The sequence below is a fragment of the Felis catus genome, chromosome A2 (assembly GCF_018350175.1).
Source record: "Felis catus isolate Fca126 chromosome A2, F.catus_Fca126_mat1.0, whole genome shotgun sequence".
Taxonomy (NCBI): domain Eukaryota; kingdom Metazoa; phylum Chordata; class Mammalia; order Carnivora; family Felidae; genus Felis; species Felis catus.
Window position 1 is genome coordinate 152,431,516 of NC_058369.1, and position 21,665 is coordinate 152,453,180.

At 41.6% G+C, this 21,665-nt stretch overlaps 1 protein-coding gene across 9 annotated transcripts in view; it reads right to left on the reverse strand.

Annotated features, from left to right (window-relative positions):
* Positions 1-12,787: 12,787 nt before the first annotated feature.
* Positions 12,788-21,665, reverse strand: part of DGKI (diacylglycerol kinase iota) — a 439,032-nt gene continuing 430,154 nt past the window's right edge. For all 9 annotated transcript variants that reach the window (XM_023250599.2, XM_023250596.2, XM_023250595.2 and 6 more), the window contains 3 exons: positions 20,916-20,952; positions 18,858-18,957; positions 12,788-14,990 (listed from right to left, as the gene is read on the reverse strand). In XM_023250599.2, the coding sequence (XP_023106367.2) occupies positions 14,874-14,990; positions 18,858-18,957; positions 20,916-20,952 (254 nt within the window). In that variant the 3' untranslated portion in view covers positions 12,788-14,873. The remainder of the gene's footprint in view (positions 14,991-18,857; positions 18,958-20,915; positions 20,953-21,665) is intronic.

Sequence of the window (21,665 nt, forward strand, 5' to 3'; positions counted from 1 at the left end):
GCATTTTCCTTTCTGTAGAGTACAAAACAAAAACAAAAACAAAAACAAATCCCCAGAACCCTGAAATCAGAGGAGCCAGACCCAATGTAATCCCAAAGCTGAGAGTAAAAGTTACGGATAGAGGACGTTTAAAGAGAGGCTTCAGGCAGTGGGAGACACAGAAACCACAACTGAATGGTGCGGATCATCGGGAGAACATACAGAATATCTCTACAGCGTATACATTGACAGAGGTTTTCACGTTATGAAAGAATCTTCACAAGTTTGGCCCTATGCCATCTGAGTTTGGAAATGTGGTGATTTTCAGAAGAACGAAGACAGTTTAAAAACAGGCCAATTAAAACAAGAAAACTATCCCTGGACTTAAATAAACCGATAATGCGGGTTATGTGCACAGGCCCTATGCTAGAAGAGACAGCCCAGCGGTGCCTTCTTAAACCGGCAATGCCCCCAGACTGGCATCATGTGAAGCTAGACTTCGGACAAGCTGAAGAATTTTTTTTTTCCATTCTCAGTTCAAGCTTTTGGGTCTATTTATTCCATATATTCTCTCCATTCAAGTTTTCACAAATGGGCCCTACTTAACACTGTCAAAGCGTGTTTTTTAAGGCATTTTTACAAGCCAGAGGGAGAAAAAGGATTGAGGCAGACTCTAGGTCGGGAACTTTAATGCCACCGCAAAGCCAGTTAAGTAAACTAAATCATCTGAGGTGAGGACGTACAGGCCCCTTTCTCTGTGCCTGCCCCCTACCCCACAGTGCAGGGAACGTGTGGGAAATGGGATGAGCATGCCGTCAGTGAAATCCTCCCCAGCACGGTTTCATAGATACAACTTTTTGAGCACCGACTATGTGCTAGGCGTTGTTCTAAGTGTTTTTCCAGCCAATCTCTCGTTTCCTGTCCACAAAAACTCCATTCGGTTGGTGGTATTGTTTTCTCCATTTCTGATGAGGACGCTGAGGCTGAGAGTGTTCCGTGACCAAGTTCACCCCACCTGTAATCAGCAACATAGGTGCCAAACCCTGGGCGGTCCACACGGAGTCAGACAATGCCAAGCAGAAAAAGAAACCCCATGACCTAATGAGATTGGTCCGTAAAAGAGAAACACCTTTCCTCGTTATCATTACCATAGCTGCCGTGTAGTTGTAATAATACCTGAGAGTTATTAAGCATCCGTGCTCCATGTAAGTTCTGGTCCTTTCCATCTGTGTCAAACTGAGCTAATTATCTTTACACCTCTGAAGGGATAGCCTGTAGAGTCGGGCAGCTAGCAACCTGTGACTCACTGTACCGATTTCTGAAAATAAGCACACACACAAATTCTCAAGGGCTGGAGCCATAGACATCTTATTACAAAAGGCATTTGTTTTAGATTTTAAAAATGCCAACCAATCATGAATGCTATGGCAAATAGAGTTCAAACAGTATGTTTTGGGGGTAGCTTTAATGAAGTTTTCCAAAGGGAGGACCTTGAATAGAGATCATTTTGAAGCTTTTAAATCTTTAAAATGACCTGCTATTAAAAGAACCCTTCAGGGACACTTGGATGGCTCAGTTGGTTAAGTGTCTGACTCTCGGTTTTGGTTCAGGTCATGATCTCATGGTCACGAGATCGAGCCCCACATCAGGCTCTGCACTGACGGCATGGAGCCTGCTTTGGGATTCTCTCTCACTCCCTCTCTCTCTGACTCTCCTCTGCTCATGATCTCTTTCAAAATAAATAGATTTTAAAAATTAAAAAAATTAAAAAAAAATATATATATATATCCCCTTCAGAGAATCCTACCATTTGAGAGAAGAAAGGGGCCCTCCAGAGATCATCAGTTGTACAGTCTTGTTTTGAAGATGAGGAAAGCTGGGCCTAAGGACAGTAAGAAGCATAGCCTTTCAGGAGCAGATCTGGGGCTGGACTCCAGTGTATTCTCTCCTGCTACAAACATCTCTTTTCACCCCAGTAGCTCCTTCACGTGGCATCTACAGCATTTGAACATGTTACTGCGATAAAAGTTGCACAAAAGGAGCCCCAGAGCTTTGGTGAGGTCTCCCCGTCCCAGTAAGCTGTGTGATCCTGAGGAACATTTTCAATCTCTTTGACCCTTGGCTTTCTTCTGTGCAAAATAAAGTTATTCAACATGGTTTCTGGTATCATTTTGCTCCCATAACATGTGACTCGATGATCTTAATGTAGTGGCGAATTCGTTTCTATTTCTCACAAAGCACATGGGCCTTCTTTTTCCTCAGATTCTCCAGATTTCTAATGACAAGTGACGTTGGAATCAGAATCCCAAAGACAAACTCTAAGTAAAGGACAAAACAGCCATTTTCAGACACACAAGAATTCCAAGAATTTATTTCCCTAGTGCTTAGTTTTCAGAAGTAATTTGTGACCATGCTCCAGAAAATCAAGAAACTAAGAAATATGTGAGTCAAAAGTGATAAGACAAATGCAGCCGTCCAAAGAAGAAAAGCCTAAGGTGACAATGGTACAGAATGACTGGGAAAAATATTCATCAAAATTGGAACAGGAAGCCAGTGGACTCTGGGAATGCCTTTAGGAGGAAGAATGAAATGGATTCCAGAATGACAAGGGAGCTCGATGATACTAGAGACATACTGAAAAAAATGTGTGTTGTATCTTTCAACAAAAACAAAGACGACCAACACCAAGAGAAAGAAAAACAGCATGAAAAGGTCCAAATACGAAAGAGACCAATCTAAAAAAAAAAATGGTAAGAAAAGTATTTTGATCTGAATAATAGAAACATTGTCTTTCATTGTCATTGGAGTCCTTGCCTTGAAAACTTTCAGAAGAAACTTGTAATTGCAGCTTACTATTTGCCTCTGAGGTATGCATTAACATGCCATGCTAATGCATCTCCATGTGCTTAACTTTCAAATCTTAGAATTAAAAAATCAGCAACACAAAGAACTTGTAACATTGGTACAAAATAGAATGTAAAATGTACATCCGTATACTACTACATCAAAATAAAAACTCTGGCACAGTGAAGGAAACAATCAATGAGAATAAAAGACAACCTACTGAACGGTACAAGACACTTGCAAGTAAGATATCCAATTAAGGGTTAGTATCCAAAATATATACTAATACAACTCAACACTCAAAAAACCAAATAACCCAATTAAAAATGGGCAGAAGATCTGTGCTGACAGCTCAGAGCCTGGAGCCTGCTTCAGATTCTGTGTCTCCTTCTCTCTCTGCCCCTCCCCTGCTTTCTCTCTCTCTCAAAAATAAACATTAAAAAAAAATGGGCAGAAGACATGAACAGGCATTTCTCCAAAAGAAGATGTATTGATGACCGACAGACACATGAAAAGATTTTCAGTATCACTCACCATCAGGGAAATGCAAATCAAAACTACAATGAGATATGATCACACACCTGTCAGAATGGCTAAAATCAAAAACACAACAAGCCAACAAGTGTTGGTGAGAATGTGGAGAAAAGGGAACCTTCATACACTGTTGGTGGGGATGCAAAGTGGTGCAGCCACTGTGGAAAACAGTATGGAGGTTCCTCAAAAAATTAAAAACAGAACTACCCTATAATCCAGTAATTGCACTTCTGGATATTTATCCAAAGAATACAAAAACACTAATTTGAAAGCATATGTGCACCCCTATGTTTATTGCAGCATTATTTACAATAGACAAGCTATGGAAGCAACCCAATGTCCATCAATAAATGAATGGATAAAGAAGAGACAGTATGTGTGTGTATGTGTGTGTGTGTGTTACTCAGCCATAATAAAATGAATGAAATCTTGCCATTTGCAATAAGACGGAATGAGCTAGAGAGTACAACGCTAAGTGAAATAAGTCAAAGACAACTACCATATGATTGCACTTATATGTGGAATTTAAGAAACAAAACAAAGGACAAAAAGAGAGAGATAAAACAAGAAACAGACTCTTAAGTATAGAGAACAAACTGGTGGTTACCAGAGGGGAGGGGGGACGAAATGAATGACACAGGGCATGGGGATTACGAGTACACTTACCATGATGAGCACCAAGTAATGTGCAGAAGTGTTGAATCACTATATTGTATACCTGAAACTAATATAACACTGTATGTTAACTCGACTGGCATTAAAATGCAAAACTTTAAAAAATCAAATAAAATGTACATCTGTGACATGGAATATAGTTAACAGATGTTGAGAAGTGGAAGAGGGGAGAAGGAATGGGGATGTGTTAAGATTCACACAAAACCATCACGGTGATTGCCACTGTGCCCGGAGGGGGGAGGAAAAGGGACCAGCGTGGGAAAACAGATCTGTGATGTTTTGTTAAGAAACAAAAGCTGTGGCAGAGTAGACGGTAAGGGCGCGGTGTGGCCAGTGGCAAAGGATGTTATTCCCAGCCGCGTGTGAGCGCTGGTCGTTGTTCCTTCTAAGCACTTTGCACGGCTCTCCAAAGTCTGCGTAGCTTCCTCATGTGGATCCACTGTAAGTGTTTTACTGAATACCGAGGTACAGGTCTCTGCAGATCTGTGGGGTTCTCTCTCTGTGCAGTTTCCCGACACTCTTCTCTGTAAGTTCTAGTTGCCTTGGTCTGCCCAAGTCAGGAAATCTGCCAGGCTCTGCCTGAATTACCCTTCCCTGAGCCACTGCCTGGAAACTCCGAAGGCCGTAAACTGGGGTAATCATGCAACTAACTTCCGTCTCTTAGGGATCACGGTCTTTTTTTGCCTGACACCTGGTGTGTTAACAATCACTGTTTTTTATAGGGATGTTCTTTATTCAGGTGGGAGGGTAAATCTGGCCTCTATTAGTCTATCTTGAAAGCAGAGGTTTTTTTTTTAAATTTCTGCCTTATCAGGGATCCCTTTTAGTTCCTGCCTAATAGTCAATCTTTGTTTACCTCCTGATACCAAAAATTTAACTTAACCACCATTAAGGACAGTACTCACACCAATTACATCCAACAGCCAGTAACAGAAGAAAAGAAACGAGTTATGTTTCTTAATTTTTATTCTGTACATTTCCACACAATTCACAATACAGAAAAAGTGTCCAAAAAGTAACTGTAACTAGTCAATTTCTTTTTCAGAGATTAGTTCAGTCTCCCAAATTAATTCCGTTGAAAATCTCTGTAGAGCAACACAGTGATCAAGATACTTTATATAAATAGGAAATGCAAGAAAATTAGGGAAAAATACTTTATGACTTTGTTACAAAAAACTCCATTCTTCCCTTCCCCAGCCCACCCTTCCCACCCACCCTCCCTCCCTCCATTTCATATGATCTGGATCCCACTTCACCTGGAAATAAAACTTCATCAACCTACTGCCACAGCTGCTACTTTTTTGGGGGGGATTCCACCTGCCAGCTGGCAGCTTTGCAAAAGCATGGCTCTGGGATGTGATAGGGCAGAATCAGAAATCATGAAAGAGCCCTTTATAATGTGACTGCAACGCTTCATACAGATGTAGCCTTTGAGAGTGAATTACCCACAGCCAAGGGTACTCTGGATGCCCAAGAATCTTTTCCCACTCAGAAATCAAATGAAATGAAATATATTCATTCTTAGGGAATGGACATTGTCCTCTATTCCTGAACTCCCTACAGGAATGGTTTTCCCCACTTTCAATCAGCTATGATCCATATAATATTCAGATTCGCGGTTGCCTCTTAACCATTTGTAATAAATAAATAAATAAGAACCCAGCCTAGCTAACCTTTACTGAAACTAACTGGACTAATAAATTTCAAAGATGTGCTTTGCAAAATATTCTATTGTGCTAGAATATTTTGTCTGTCAAAGTTCTGAAACTCATTTCCCAGGATGGCAAGAAACCCACACTTCCCAGCCCACAATCTGAATGTGAGCAAACATCAATCTGAATTCTAATTGTGATGAAAATTATGCATGTGGTCAGAACCTCAGTCCAACCAAGAAGGGATGGAGGTCAGTGAATGAAAAATTTTAGTGCTAATAAGACCCAAAAGGTTAGGAACCATTTGGTTTCATTATACAAGGTACAGTAAATATCAAAGCCAGATAGTATCTTAAAAATGACCAATCTCACCAACATATCTCAGAGTTACCCATAAATTTAAAACAAAATATAGAGTAAACCAATTTACAGCTGTCATTGGTTTACTTTAATAAGTAAAGACAATTTGTAAACATCTCCTATCTCTATAATTTTAAGGTTACATGTAAACCCCAAGATAAAAAAAAGTTTGTCTTTAAATTTTTAAGGGTTGAATATATTTAGATTTATGAAAAAACCCTAAATTGTCCTTATTTCTCACAAATTTTACCATAGACAATCACACACCTATGGACAGGTCTAACCTCCTATGAGCACTTAGAGAAACTCCTTCCAAAAACAACCTAATCCTTAGGAAAGCTCTATTAGAAAGTTCTTTCTAGAACTGTCTCTTCCCCTAAATTCCACACATAATTCTTCTAAGCTGCATAGATTGAAAATTTCATGATATTCCTCGAAGCCACTTTGAACAAGTTCAATTTTTTTCTACATCTTCTGGATTTGCTTTTCATGAGGATCAAAGTTTACTGAGAGTATATATTATTTATTTGTGGGTTGCCATGGCAATTTGTGTGAAGACTAGAGCCTTATTATTGTCCTGCTCTTGAGAATCTTTTTCCTTTCCCATTAACTCTCTGCTCTTCCTTTCCCTTCCCAAGCCAGGAGCAAAGACAAGGTGGGGAAGAAGGGGAAGCCGGGGCGGGGTGGGGGGGGCATTTTCTCAGCAAAACCCCAGATAATGGTCTATTTTTAAAGATTATCTCAAGAGTGACTCCCATCCAGCCAACCTGAAATCCAAGAATTCAGGTCTTCTTATTATGGAAGGGGGGATGGGCTATTAAACCTATAGTCCACAAACATTGTAGCAACATTAGTCTAGCAATACAAGGTTAAGTCCTACTTAATGACAATAAGTCATTTAAAAAATGCCTCTATGGCTCTTCACCAGAAAACAGAGATCTGTCATTTGTCCAGACCCCAGCCACAGTCATACACCCCAAATGACAAATGGGTAGAAAGAAAATGAACACTAGATCCTTTTTTCCTCTTTAATTCCTGAACCTGAGCCTGCTCTGCCTTAGTAGAAACACCTACTCGGGAGATTTGGGAGTTGGCTAGCAATGGACAGTGTGTGTGTGTGTGTGTGTGTGTGTGCGCGCACGCGCATGCATGTGTGTACATAAGCAAAGCAAATTGTTTTAGGGTCATGAAATACCTGCTTCTCAATGACCTGGGATATATTTGCAATGACTGACACTGTTAAAAAAAGCTGTAACTGCCACCTACATGGCAGGAACCGAGAGGCGGTGGGGACTCTAACAGTGCTGCTTGAGTCCAAAATCAAAGAAATCTAAAACTAGAAAATATCACATAAGTCTTTTAGTCTAAGCTCCCTCACAATAAAGGAATTGCTTTTTCATGATCACGGATTTGGCTGTTCAATTTTCGCTTAAATAGTGGAAGAAACCCTAGCTGCAGTAAAGTCACTTTGTTTTTTTAGAAAGCCCAGTCCATTTTTCTGGATAGATGGGTAGGAAAAAAGACATCCAAAACCAATAAAGCTACCTCCTTTTCATGTCTGTCCTGAACTCTTCTGTCCTTGCTTTAATTCACAAATTACTTGCCCTACAGAACTTGAATTACATAGTCCTACTTCACCTGTCTCCTCCAAACATTCCTGTTCCTAATCTTAGTTTGTTCTCTTTCCAGATCAAATAGCCGCCTTCTACGTATACACTGATCTGCCTATAGAGGTGCTCTGTAAAAGAAGAGATCCAGAATTGGAGAATCTCTCAGGCCTGCTTATTCGTTCTGCTTCAAGTGCAGAACTTCCCACAGGTGTATCAGACCTCTGTGTATGTGACTGTGTGGCAGATATGGCTTCCATACCCATGAGAGCAATGGAGTCTTGAATGGCAAGCCCACTTTCAACACTTTTTGGTACAGCATTCTAAAATATCATCCCAATAGCGACTTCCAAGGAGAGAAAACAGTACTAACATTTTTTAAATGTTGAGAATCATAGACAAGCCAGAAGTCACCCTCAGTATGAGTTTTTTTCATGAAGTCCACCATGGCACCAAACATTTGACCCTTTTTTCCCCTTGGACATTTACCCAACCTGAGAAGCCTCTGAGAGCAAAAACTCTGACTTTTTAACTTCCTATTCCTCAGTTCTACCCAACTCTTGCTGTGGGATGCCAAGTCAATATCTTTTCAAGGAGGCACCTTCTAAATTGTGGAAATCGGAACGACGTAAAACAGCACTGGAGGCAATGGCGGGACACTGTTTACTTAGCAAACATCTACCGTGAGGGTGTTAGTCTGTCATGTCTAGAGATCTTTGTTTAAAAATTACTGAAATTATAATGAACAGTATAACTGACAGTAAATGGTATAGATTTGAGTTGTATAAACTATTTTCTATTGAAAGACACATGTGTTTCACCAAAGGACTGAGAAACGAGACAGTTTCAGTTGTTCCCACCATTAAGGGACTCCTTTCAGATGCCATTTGGCTCTAAACAGTAAACCTTGGGAAAACGTTCAGAATCATCACTTGTTTCCATGGGTGGACCCTCCCTTGCAGCTCTCACACCTGCAGCGAAAACAAGTGGGAGTTTCCATGATTGCCTTGTGTGGATCCCCAATATCTTCTAGGCAAAATTTTCTTTTGCGGTTATAGTAGATTACGTTTAACTGTAAGAATACCAAATCACGCCACTTTTTTTGTTTTTTTTGTTTTTTACACTGGACAGACAGTAAAACAGATTTCTAAGATGACTTAAGGATGCCTAAGAACATGTATCAAAATCCATGACGCTTCCAGAAGTATTCTGGAGTCAGATGTCGTAATATGTTTTCTTTTCACTAGCTCTTAAATTCATGCTTAGTTGGTTTAAAAATTTTTAATGATAACTAAAAGTCATTCTCTCCAAGATTTTCCCTCTCAAAATGGTGTTTTAAAGATTAAAATCAAGACTTTCATAAATTTTAAGACTGAAATCCTGCCATCCACATTAAAAATAAAACTTTAAAAACTCACAGAATCTGATTCCAGCCCCTTCGATAAACGTTCCTAATCACAGCATCATCCCTCCAGGTGGTCAAGTAGTGTTCAAACAGTCCCAGGGTCCAGAAGTGTGTAATTCCACCAGGGTGTCCACTCCACTGTTTGACGGTTTTTACTTCATTTTTGTATTTAGGTCGAAACCCACTGCCAATTTTGCCTATTGCTTCTAGTTTCATTCTTGAGAAATAGCATGAGTTTTAGCTGTCATTTCGGTAGGGTTTCTGTCTCATCTGAAAGTCTTGGTCGCAAATACATTTTTAAGAACACTACCAAGACTCGAAGGAAAAGGAAATGCAAAATATCATCCCCTTCACATTCTCATTTCATATTTCATAAAACTAAAATCTTGCGGGCTGAAGAGTGACAGGCACAATAAAGGCCTGACGGACACCCCATTGCGTGCTTTCCTGGCACCCTGTGCTTCTCCCATGCCCAACTGATCACATGGGAATCCGTCTTTTCTCCTAGGCCGCCAGCTCCATGGACCCAAGAGGTTGGGCTCTCTCATTGATTCTTAGATCCTTAGCAAGCTGCTTGCATCAGAGTAAGGGATAAATATATTTTTGAAATAAATGATTAAATACCCAAAGGTATGATTGGCTCATGAACTTATGGTTGCCCGCAGGATGCCTGAAGACATATAAAGACCCTGGAATCTGTCTACCATGAGGATATTATTCAATATTCAAATCTCTGCTTTAAAAGACAATGCCTCAACAGCCTAAGAATCATTTTTTTCTGCTTTCTTTTTGAGACCAGGTCACTGCTATGTGTCCTGGGAGAGTGGGTTGTCCAAGGGCACTACTCCTTGCTTAGTTCCTGTATTTAGGTTTCTCACTAAACTGTGGGGAGACGGCCTAAAAATCCACAGGTGGCCAGTAGGGGTTAACACGTATATAATCCAGTCATCTAGGTAACTTCGGGGAGCACATGGTTTACATCACCAGATGTGGAAGAAGCTGCCATGACTGAGGACGCCAAGACAGACGTGTGCTAAACCTCTGTGGCAGATGACTTTTCAGAATAAGGCTTGTTGTAACTCTATAAGATAATCAAGGTCAGTGGACATCTATTTGTCCTTTAGGCAAAATGGATACTTGTCCCAGAGGGTCATTTCATTTTGATCCATTTTTAGCCTAATGCCTGGGGAAAATCTGGGCAGCTGTATGACAAAATTACAAAGGTAGTGGCGGAAAGTCCAGAAGGACTACTGCCATGGTCAGAAAAATTGGAGGGACCAGAGATGGATGATGACCTGGTCACAGAAAGGGTTGGGGCCAAAGTCAATCTGAGAGGCTCAGCAGAGAAAAAACTACACCAGTCAGCTGAATATGGAATTCAGAGAATGAGAAAGTAGAGAGATTAAGAGAAGGTTCTAGGGAGACCTGGACAGAGACTATTTTACACAAATAAGTGCTAAAGGTTAGTTAGAAAAGTCTTCTCATTTAATAGATGTTCTACTTTTTTTCTTAGCTAAAATGAAGATAATCCATTTAAGTAGAGCAGTTAGTTTTATTTGATGGCTATGAGGAGTCATTTCAACAAAGATCTATTTTATTTTTAAACAGCATAATTGAGTAAAAGATCACACTGTTTTCAGTGATTTCATTAGCTACTCCTACTGGAAGGAAGCCAAGCTCTTCAGACCCCAGCCCATATCCAAGTTACTACACCTTCCTGTCAGTAGCTGGCCCTAATTAAATATCATCAGGCAGTGTATGGAGTGTTATTAGCCCTGCAAACTCAGCCTTGGTAAGGGGAGTGAGCAGGACAGAGAAAGAAACTCTCCATGTGAGATCCAAAAATAGCGCAGACAAGGCTCTGGGCTCACGTAGGTTTCATGCTTCACATAAGGTAACATAAACCATTATAAGACCTCTTGGTCATGGATTTTATGACACACAGCAAATGCCATGTGTAGCTGGAGTGCTGCAGTAAAAGAACTAAGCTTAGCAACGGTAAAAACAACAAAGAATAAATGAGAACTTTCTGTTAGCCTGTCTTTGCCTGTTGGTGTTAACTATACACAGAGATGATTAACATGCTTCTAAGATGTTCTATTATAAGCCTATGCAATAGCGTGTGTATAGTACAGATATACACACACGTATACAAATAAATATATTTCTATACGTGGGGGGGAGGCTTGCGTACACAGTATTTCTGACAACATACAAGCGACACTGTTTATTGGTGTTAACGCCGCTTATCTCTGGGGAGGGGGCTGAGGACACTACACCAGCACAGAGGAACACCTTGACCTTGCCCGTGATTCTCATCTGTGCTATTCGAACTTCTGATAAAAAGCACGTTTGACTTCTATAAATTAAACGATCTAAATAAAATAAAACAATTTAAATAAAAGAGACCCATAAACACTTAAAACTGCTGCCCCACATATTGTAAAACATGGACATTATGAGAAGTCTGGTAAATACATTTCAGAAACACTTTAGGCAAAGAAATGGTTATGAGGTCCAAACAAAAGCTACCTGCTGAGTATCTCTCAATGCAAAAAGATCTGCCTAAGCGCTAGGGCCAGCTCCCATGATGGCCTAGGGAGCCACGGGGTGGGCGAGGTTTCCCATCAGCTGTCGCTAACTTCATGGCTGTGCACTTGCCAGCTAAGATCTCTTTTTCAGAAACTGCATTGGTTTTAAGTTAAAGCCTCCACAAGAGGTAACCAGAACTCTCCAAGTGAAATTCGCAGCCATGGTGTTTATTTCCTTCTTGGCTTCTGTTTTTTATCAAGTCCTTGAATGTGATAAAGCACAGCTTAGCTGGGTTCTATTTCATTAAATGTGTGCGACTGGAATCTACGGCCTCAAAAATGACTACCTTCAGGGTTCTATGATGTTGTCTTGTAATAACTCGCCATTTCTCATACCCCTCCCTGTCAGCCTAACCTAAAAATGGAATCCCAGAGCAGAAAGCACCACCACGTGAGGGGCTCTTCTGAGCCAAACACAGAGGAATGAATGCCAGCTAAGGCAGCCTCTCTCCAGTACTGTCTCAGGAGGTTTTGTAGAAATTGCTATTTCTATAAGTATATAGTTTTATGTATTTTAAATTAAATGCATGTGGGTTTAAAGACCAGGGCCAGACCATTTGCTTCTATACTTTCTGATGGCCCATTAAAGGTGCGAAGATATACTTAGGCTGAGCTGGAAACTGCTGGAACATATGGCCTTTCTAAAGCCCAGGACTGTCACACGCAGAGATCAATTTTTAAAAATGCTACAGGAGGTAGGTTTAATATCGAATCCACTGAATATATAACTGTTCTGCTCATTTTTGATGTTCTTTTCTTAGAAAACCCAAGTCCTGAGGGCATTTGCTTTTTCAAAGAGTTATTTGCCTTGGTTGTATGCTTCCCATCAACAACATAGAGCTTTTTTTTTGGCTTGGAATTATTTTCAAATGTACCAGAACTCCTACAGTAATCATTAGCTAATCTACTTTCATACCAGGAATTTACTTGTGACTTCAGTTGGACCTATTTGAATTGGCCCATAGCCATCTATACCCTCAATTTTCTCTGGGCTGCTTTGAAGCATCACAAAGAAATGTGAGATGGTAGTTGGTGAAAATAGTCCTTCATCCCAGAAATGGCAGCTGGGTAACCGATGGCGTGGTCGACTGTTTGGCTAAACCTAGGGAATGGAAGGCACCATTCAAGGCCAGACTCCAGTCGGTTTTAGAGATTATATTTCTGTCATCACAACATCTCTTTGATGGTGCCACCAACTGAAAAACTCCCAGATGAAGCCCAGTGATGAAAATCTCCTGGAGCATATTTTTTCCAGCTTCTGGAAACAACCTACTGCAGTCCTCCTTCCCTTCGCCATAAAACCCAACAGATAATTCCATTACTAAGACTGTTAGATGACAACAGATTACTCATGACCAACCTCTTCTCCCACAGCTGGAAACAACACCAACGATTTGACTTTGGAACGACGTTCCCATCCACTGAGAAGCTACTCCTACTTAATCCAGTATTCATAGCTGTCCTTTCAAAATGTTATGTGACCAGACGAAATTCAGATAAGCAATGCGTCACCACTGGACCTTTTCAGTAAATGTAGAAAAACCATCATTTATACGTTCACATGCAGAAACACCAGAGAAGCACTTTGTTTGTGTCTAAGAGCAAAATGGAAGAAAGCTCAGAAGACATCGGTTTTAGTCTGAAACAACCCTTAATCACCGCTTTCATTTCTCACTTACACCCAAGTCGAATAGATATCTTCACTGAAAGTTAGACTTTTTCTCTTGCTATCGTAGTTATCACAGAATCCCCAGTAGAGGGACCTGTGTGGACCAACGGATCTGTGGCAGGATTAGAAGTTGCAATTCCAATTCTAGAGACACATTTCTGGCTAGGCTCCCACAGCGGTTTGTACTAAGAATTTTCCAGCAGAGGAAAACAGAGAAGAGAATATATTAGACTACCCCGTACAGGAGAAATGGGGCTGTAGTGCTATCAAGCATAACCTGGGACTGGACAAGTAAAAGGTGAGGCATCCATCAGAAAGATCCAGCCATCCTGGAAATCTGGCAGTGGAACTCATAAAACAAGGCTTTATCCTTGGGACAAGGCTTACTTGGGGGTAATGAAAACCAAAACCTTAGAAGGAAAAGCTAAAATGGCCCCCCCTTCCACCACTGCACCTAAGAGTCTATACTTATTAGCCTCTGTGCAATATTCCAGTGACCGTTTTCTTGCTCAAGTGAGTTGTTTTGACTCAATATGTTGCTACTTTTGCATTGGCTGTTTCATTTCAAGTCAATTAGCCTGCTTTCTATTATCACTCAAGAAAGTCTACAGGTAAACGCTGTCAGAGTGCTCCGTTTCCTGTTATCGCAGCTCTTGCACATGGTTTTCTGCTCGGGCAACTTCAACTGCACTTAAAAATCCAGTGGTTCTGCAAACCAGCCATGGGCCTTCGTTTAATCCTTCGCTCGTCTCTATTGCGGCAAAAGGCAAAGATGGCTACACGTAGGCAGTACGGAGCTGTGCAAACAGCCCAAGCTGAACCAGTCCTCGGGGCTATCAGCAACAGCCCCACAACCCCGGGCCGGCCCCTGGGTTCCCTCCCATGCCACCTCACCATACCTCAGAGATAAGAGCACACAAGTTGACATTATCCATGTGGCACGTCCCAGCTCCTAGTTAATGATAAGGGGTTGGGTGGGTGGTTGGGTGGGAGGGAGGGAACATGCAAAAAGTCACTAATAGTCTTGGTATATTTCATCTGGGAAATGGAAGCAGCTTTACAGTTGTGTTTCTGCAGGACATCCAGAGGGTTTTCAAAGACCTTCAGATGGTCTTGTGGTCTTCAAAGACTGAATGTAAAGAGAACAGATCATATTTTTCGAACGGTGAGTAGTTACAGTAGAATTGTGTGGTACAGGGGAGTCATGAATGCACAGGGGGAGGCGGGAGCAGTGCCATGTATACGAACATCCTTTGAATCTTGAAAATAAATTATACAGGTGAACACAGAAGTTCATGCTACTTGCTGGAAGCAATAAGGATCAAATTTCGTGGAACTTGTATTCCACAAATCTCCAGGTATCCTGCCTCTTCCTCGGTGGGCTATCATGTTCTGTTGGACGCCTTGGTAGCCCTTAACAACTGGTGACATGGTATCAGATTGATTCTTGCAGGAGAGAGACAGTGGATTCCATCAGCTTCTTCCAGGGGAGCTGCCCGATCGCCGGGAGGGCACAGGTGATATGCTCGCTCAAGTTCTCTTTGTGATCTACCTGGGTCAAACAGCAGTTTCCAGGTCCTCGTGGCCAACGATCTTATAGTTCTGGCGGCTTTCTAGGTAAGCGGCCAAATCTGGGTCTCCAGCTTGCTGTGCTCTCTCTTGAGGTGTCTTACCCTACAGGTAACAGTGGGAAGGAAGGAGACACAAATACTTGGGATGAGATTTTTTTTTTTAAATGCAGAAACACAGGTATTCAAAGATAACTCACTAAAGGATTTTTCCATGCTTCTGGTTTTAGAGTTCACAAGACACTTTCAAATCTATTATCCCATTAAACATGTGAGATAGGTAAGTTTAAGAGAAAGAGACTGTCACTCAACAGCTGGGGCTTACATCTGAGGAAACAGAGGTTCACGGTAACTGGGTCCACAGCAGGAAACAGTGTGGCACAGTGAGCTTTGGAACCCAGATGCTTCAGCAATAGAAATCACTGAACAGAAAAGTGGGAGAGCAGGCATTCAGACTTCTGATTTGGGATTCTTTCTATTATACTAAACTCTGGGAAGCAGCAAGTAGAAAATGATAGCATGGGATGGGCATAAATGATCTAGGGATGCTTCTTTGCTGGTTTTAAAGCCTTCAGTTAAGTTCCCCCTAATTCAAAACTATCTCATCTCTCCAAAAAGTGAGTTAATTTCTGACTATAAAAGTGACGGGTGTGGATTAAAAATAAACTTGGAAAAGTACAAAAGCATAAGGAAGAAAATAAAACTCACCAATAATTTCTATACTACACTAAGATAACCACTGTTAACCTTCTGCAGAGTGACTGTTGTGTCTTTTCCTGGAGCTCTACACATAATTATTTGTATAAAAAGAAAACCACACTCTGTTTATATATTATTCTATCACATGCTTTTTCCCCTAATATATCAAATCTTTTCCATCATTCAGTGATCTTCTACACCATCTTAACGAATGTATCATTTCTTGCAGCCTACTATAATGCCGTGTGTATATTTATACACACACATGATATTTTGGGGATCAGGTCGATGAATAGAATTCAGCAGAAGGCAGGAAGGTCTCCATTCTTTTGAATGTTTATAGATATTAGTTAACACTCCTTGAAACTTCTAATTTTTGTTCAATGATGTGGTTTTATCTATTTAAAAAGTGATACTAAGTTCTAGGGAAAAGACAGAGGCATGATCATTGTACTAAAGAAACACCACATGTATAAATGCACACGAGTATTACAAAAATTACTGAAGGCTTCTCAGCCTCCATCTGAACCACTGCAATGGAGAGTGTCAAATTTAATTAAACTTGCTTCCGGCAGCCTACAAGGGTATGTGGGCAGAGGATAAAAGGAAAGTAGCAGTGGCTCTGGATTCTTTCTAAAATTTCACTTAGTTAGCTGGGATTTAATATTTAACCACCAGCTTGAAGTTCCTGTAATAATTTTTCCCAACTTGCTTACAGTATTAGTAGACTATCTGGTCTTTACCTCAACATTAATGAGGTATATAGAATTACTAGTTTCTAAATATTCAGAGAGGAGGACTGGGGTGACCCTTGAGTTGATTTTAAAGGAAATGTCCTGTATCAAGAGAAATTCTCAAGATATGCTTCTCTCCAAATTAAAAAAAAAAATTCTAGAATATCCAGTCATAATTATCATGCTCTGCTTTCACTTAGCATAAAATTACAAAATGGAAAAATGAACAGATCCCCAAAAGGATGACTCAGACTCATACTGCTTCATATGGTAAGGCCTCTAGAACATAATGTTGGGTGAAAATTTGCATTCTACAATAACATGAATAGTATGACTTCACCTACTTAAACAAACGAGAGGGAAAAACAGGCATACCTGCATGTGAAGTGGGATCATTAAAATTTTAATAGTATATAGGTCTACAGTGTGGGATTTCTAGTGATTTTTATCTTTTTATATATTTTTTGCATTGCTAGAGTTTTCCATATAAGAATGTACTCTACTCATCACCATAAAAATAATGAAGCTGTGTTTTGAAAAAAAGGGGCCAGGTCTCCTGCCCAGTCTTTTGTCTACTTCATGTTGTCCTCCATCTCTTTTTCTATTCGGAGTTGAGTGTAAGCCAGTCTGTTGTGTGGTAAACAGGCAATTTCCATGCTGTAGAGTGAGTGGTCCCAACAAGGCCAACCCTACCTGAAATCACGGCCTCCATTGATCCTGCCTACCTGGTGTGTGTTTTTCAATCAGATTATGTAACAAAGACACTTTCAGTGCAAATATCAGCTGGGAAGAATATCACACTGAGCAAACCATTTGAAATCCCACACCCACTCAGCTAACCAGTCAGGTAACAGACCCGCTAGAAACCAAGATGCAGCTTAACATGTGTAACAGCCTAAGGGAGGAATGGAGGTGGCCGGGGACCTCAGGCAGAGAGCAAGGATCTGGTGGGCTGCTGGGGGAGTGGACCGTCACGCCACACCACTGGCTCAGAACTGGCTCGGGGCAGAAAAAGAGGTCCACACAGGAGAAAAAGTTATTTCATAGTGTTCACTGCAGTTTGGGGAAACTGCATATAATCAGGAGGCAAACTGCATATAATCAGTGGCTAGTCACTTAAATAAGTCTAACAGGGCTCAAGTCATGTAAGTCATATGTCTGTGTTCCTTGGCTATACTCACCGGCCCCAAATGTAGGCTATTTATTCAATGCCTGCATAATGAAATCCTCATCTGTATGTTAAAATTCTTCTCTGCAACCCTCTACAGTTAAATGGTTTGTCCTTTCTGAGGGTTTCTCTGTGGTGTTTTCTCAGACCTCATCAGGCTCCTCTGTGACACTGATCTTCTGCATTCGGTATCTCCCCGTCTCCTGGGCTGCAGTCCCAGGTCAATGCTACTGAGCTACGCCTCTTCCCTCACTCTAGCTTTCAGCCCTTTTTTTTGGTGCTTTCTGTAAATGACCAACTCACGGTGCAGCCTGAAGTCAGTTCTCCCCAACTGAGTGTCTCCTCCTTACCTCTACCTGTTGATGTTTTTCTGATCAAGGTTGGCAGATATGTCCCGCTATCAATTTCTAGCCTCGTTGCCCTCTCATTAAGACATTAACACACTTTGAATCCAGATTTATAGGACTTTTGCTGCAGGGAAACTAACCACATTTCAAGCCACCACGCCATAGCTATCACCGTAAGGCAACAAAACATACAAACCATAGGGAAAAAAACCAATTTTGTTACTAGGTTGCCACTCTTCATCTTGTTGGATCCAGTTTGCGGGGGGGGGGGGGGGGGGGGGAGTGGGGGTGGCGGTGGTATTCTGTCACCAAGTGAGAATGACTGATCTGCTGAAACCACACTGGGCTGGGCGTCAAAAGAGCTGAAACTGGATTTGGGCTCAGCTACTGGTCTAAAGGCATAGAACTCTCTTTTGGTTTCAGTTTTCGCATCAATGAGAGTAATTAGTAATTCCCACCCTAACTTCAGGGGTTAACTTTTAGGGGAAAATATAAGAAAACAAATAGGAAGAAACTTTTAAAAATAAAAAGCCAACATACACGTATCAGGTTTAAGATTATGACCCTTTCAAGGTCAGGGCTGACCACTGTGGCCGCTAATCGCTTGGGCACCCATGTATGGGGCCACATAAATCACAGATTTTAAGCTACACTAGATAAAGTAGCTGAAGGGGAAGGGGCTCTCAGTAGCAGGCCAATGTCTTTTACCCCTTCTCATAGGGTTTGAACCTCACCTCTCCGCAACTTGGCTGCTGGCATTCAGCAGGACAACCCCCAAAGTCCCAAGGCCAGCCCATTCAGGGGTTTATAAAGTCCCATAGGCAAGCACACACCCTTCCCTTTGTGCTTATACGTTTAAACTACAGTTACTCTAAATGAAGCACTTTATTTTTTCCTCCTTTTTCCAAAGCCCCAGGCACTTCCATAAGCACAGAAAGGATGCCTTTGCTATGAGCACAAGTGAAGGCAATGGTGCCGGTGGTCTTGCCCAGTGGGAGGATGTTTGCACTCACTCATCAAGTTACCTTGGAGTCCGTCTTTCTCAGAGATGCTCCCGCATCCACCAGAAGCTGGCACACAGCCCGGTTCCGCTGGCAGGCAGCCTTGTGCAGTGCGGTCTCACCCCTAAATCAAAGATGAAATGGGAAACCACCCATAAAAGGGTTGGGGGCAGGGGTGGGAGTGGGGGTGGAGGCGGCAGGGAGGGGGTGAGGGTGGCCTCCTATCCCTGCTGCTGAAGTTCTGTGCTCCTCGGCCTCCTTCACTATCTGCAGCTGAGCTCGCGGCTGCTGGGCACATTCGGGGGGGCGGGGGGGGGGGGGATGGACGTCGGGGTATCTAAAAACGTCTTCAGTTAGTCATCAACTAACCGTAATCTCTGACTCCAATCTCTTTTCTAAAGAGTGTTAACTAGGCTGAGTGATTTTGTTTTCAACCGCTAATGCTTGATTTAGGAAATACTCAACAGCACTATTAAACAGACTGATAAGTACAGATGTGTCTGAGCACTGTGGGACAGTTTTCTCTGTGGACACATCTGGGCAGAACACAGGGGCACTGGATATGGTACACACGGAACAGTGATGGAAAACCACAGGCCCTTCAGGTAGATCACACAGTGCTTGGCAGACCGCCCTGGGGCCCTCAGTGGAGTATCTCTTGGGGACTCAACTTTGAAGGACCAGGTCGACACAAGCTGCCCTACCTACTGATTTCATGTGACTGGCAGGTGGGAGGGTGCGGGCAGCCACAGAGTATATCCGGGAGAGGTGGGGACACGAGCTTTCCCCTGCTGGCAGCAGTCCTGAGGCCAGCCACTCGGTCTAGGAAGAGGGTAAGGCCAAGTAACTATTTCTACCCCCTCTCATGGGCAGTACAGGGAAGAAGATATTTCAATTGAGTCCAAAATGGAAACGATGTTCCATGCCAAAGCTTATCACGAAAAGTCAAATGCAGGGCTTAGACAAGACAAATGGGTGACGATCTTGTCAATAGGACGTGGTATGTGGACAAACTCTTTGCAACAACGGACAGTTTCTTCCATGTTTAGTAACTCATAACTATGTAACTATCCCCTTCCTACTCATTTGCTCTATTCATTCCTACTGTTCCTCCTCCAGACCTGCTTCGCTACTCCCCATCTATCTTTCACTCTTTTCAAATTTCTGTCAAGTTCTACAGTGCTTCCATATGGCTTTCAGAGTTAGACATTTACCCTTTCTTTGTTCCTATTTGGGGAGCAGTAGCTATTTTTGTTGCCTGAAGAACAACCACAAAAAAAAGCTGAGTACAAACATTATCAGTTTGGGGACCACCCCAAAGTGGATGATTTTCTCAACCAGGGTTGCCCATCTGAACCACAGAACATTACAATGATTGGAATTCCCATATTCTTAATTCTCCAATGGTTGTATGTAACTTCTTCCATTCTAGACTCAGTGTAGAGGTTTCATTACAAACAAAGGATGCCATAGGGTATTAGGACTTCATTTTCTCACAAATCCCAGTTGAGAAAGAGTAAATAAAAAAAAGGTAAGTGTATTTATTTAGATTTCTCAGGAGTCCAAGATGTACCAGTGCAGAACTTCCTTGCCTGTAGGAAGCTCTAAATGACGAATAGCAATGACTGTGCACGTAATCATTAGGATTCTTGTCATCAATTTTTATTGTGTAATTATTGGTTTAGGAGATTAGCCCTGCACAGTTATATGTACTATTGAAAGTGAACTCTTAGGGCGCCTGGGTGGCTCAGTCGGTTAAGCATCTGACCTTGGTTCAGGTCATGATCTCACAGTTCGCGAGTTCGAGCCCTGGGTTGGGCTCTGTGCTGAGAGCTTGGAGCCTGGAGCCTGCCTCGGAGTTTGTGTCTCCCTCTCTCTCTGCCCCTCCCCTACTCATGGTCTCCCCCTCTCTCTCTCTCTCAAAAATAAGTAAACATTAAAAAAAAAGAAACTGAACTCTTTATCACTGACATTTCAATGATCTATTGTATGCCCTATAGACTACATTCTTCTCCTAGATAGGTTCTAAAGAACATATCTAAAGAAAATAATCTAGACTATGTAATGGAAGGCAATACTCACGTTTCGCTGTCTGCCATATCCAATAACTCAGAAGGTCCTAAATAAGAGGAAAGTAAGACGTCCATCAAAAAAAGTTGAAAAAATAACCATTAACAACACAAAAAAAATCTGTAATCACAGAGTTATAATGCCTTGGCAAGCTGAATAAGGAAGAGCCATTTGGTGATAGGGATAATAAGACTGCCTCCCTTGCCCCCACCCCCAGAAAAGAAAGGACTTCTCTATTCCCCCTCACCAACCTCCCAACCCCCACCAGCCAACATGTGTGAAATGGGAGCTGCATAGGAATGATACAGTCTCTGCCTGTAAAGCAGCTCTCAGTCAACTTGAAGGAATAAAATTAATTGGAATAGAATAAGTGAGAAATAACTAAGTGGCTACCGTGGGAGAAAGGGGACAGTTCAGTGGGCTTGAAGGGTTGTTTATCATTCTCCAGTGGCAGGTTGTTTGAGATGGGGTTTTATACAGACTTTTAAAACTATAAAATACCATAGATATCATCCAGTCTAACATCTATATTTTAGAAACAGAGTAACATTATAGTTTTCAAAAAATTTCCCTTCCAAGACCTGGAAGAAATGTTATACATAAACACCCAATGATTATAGATACTTCGTTAGCAATTGAGATGTTTGGTGAGTTTCTGCACTGCTGATGTTTTATTTGTTCACCAACTAATTCATTCAATCTGCAAACAATTCTTGGAATGACCACCTTTCCACTCTCTGCACCACTGCTTTCCTCCCCAGC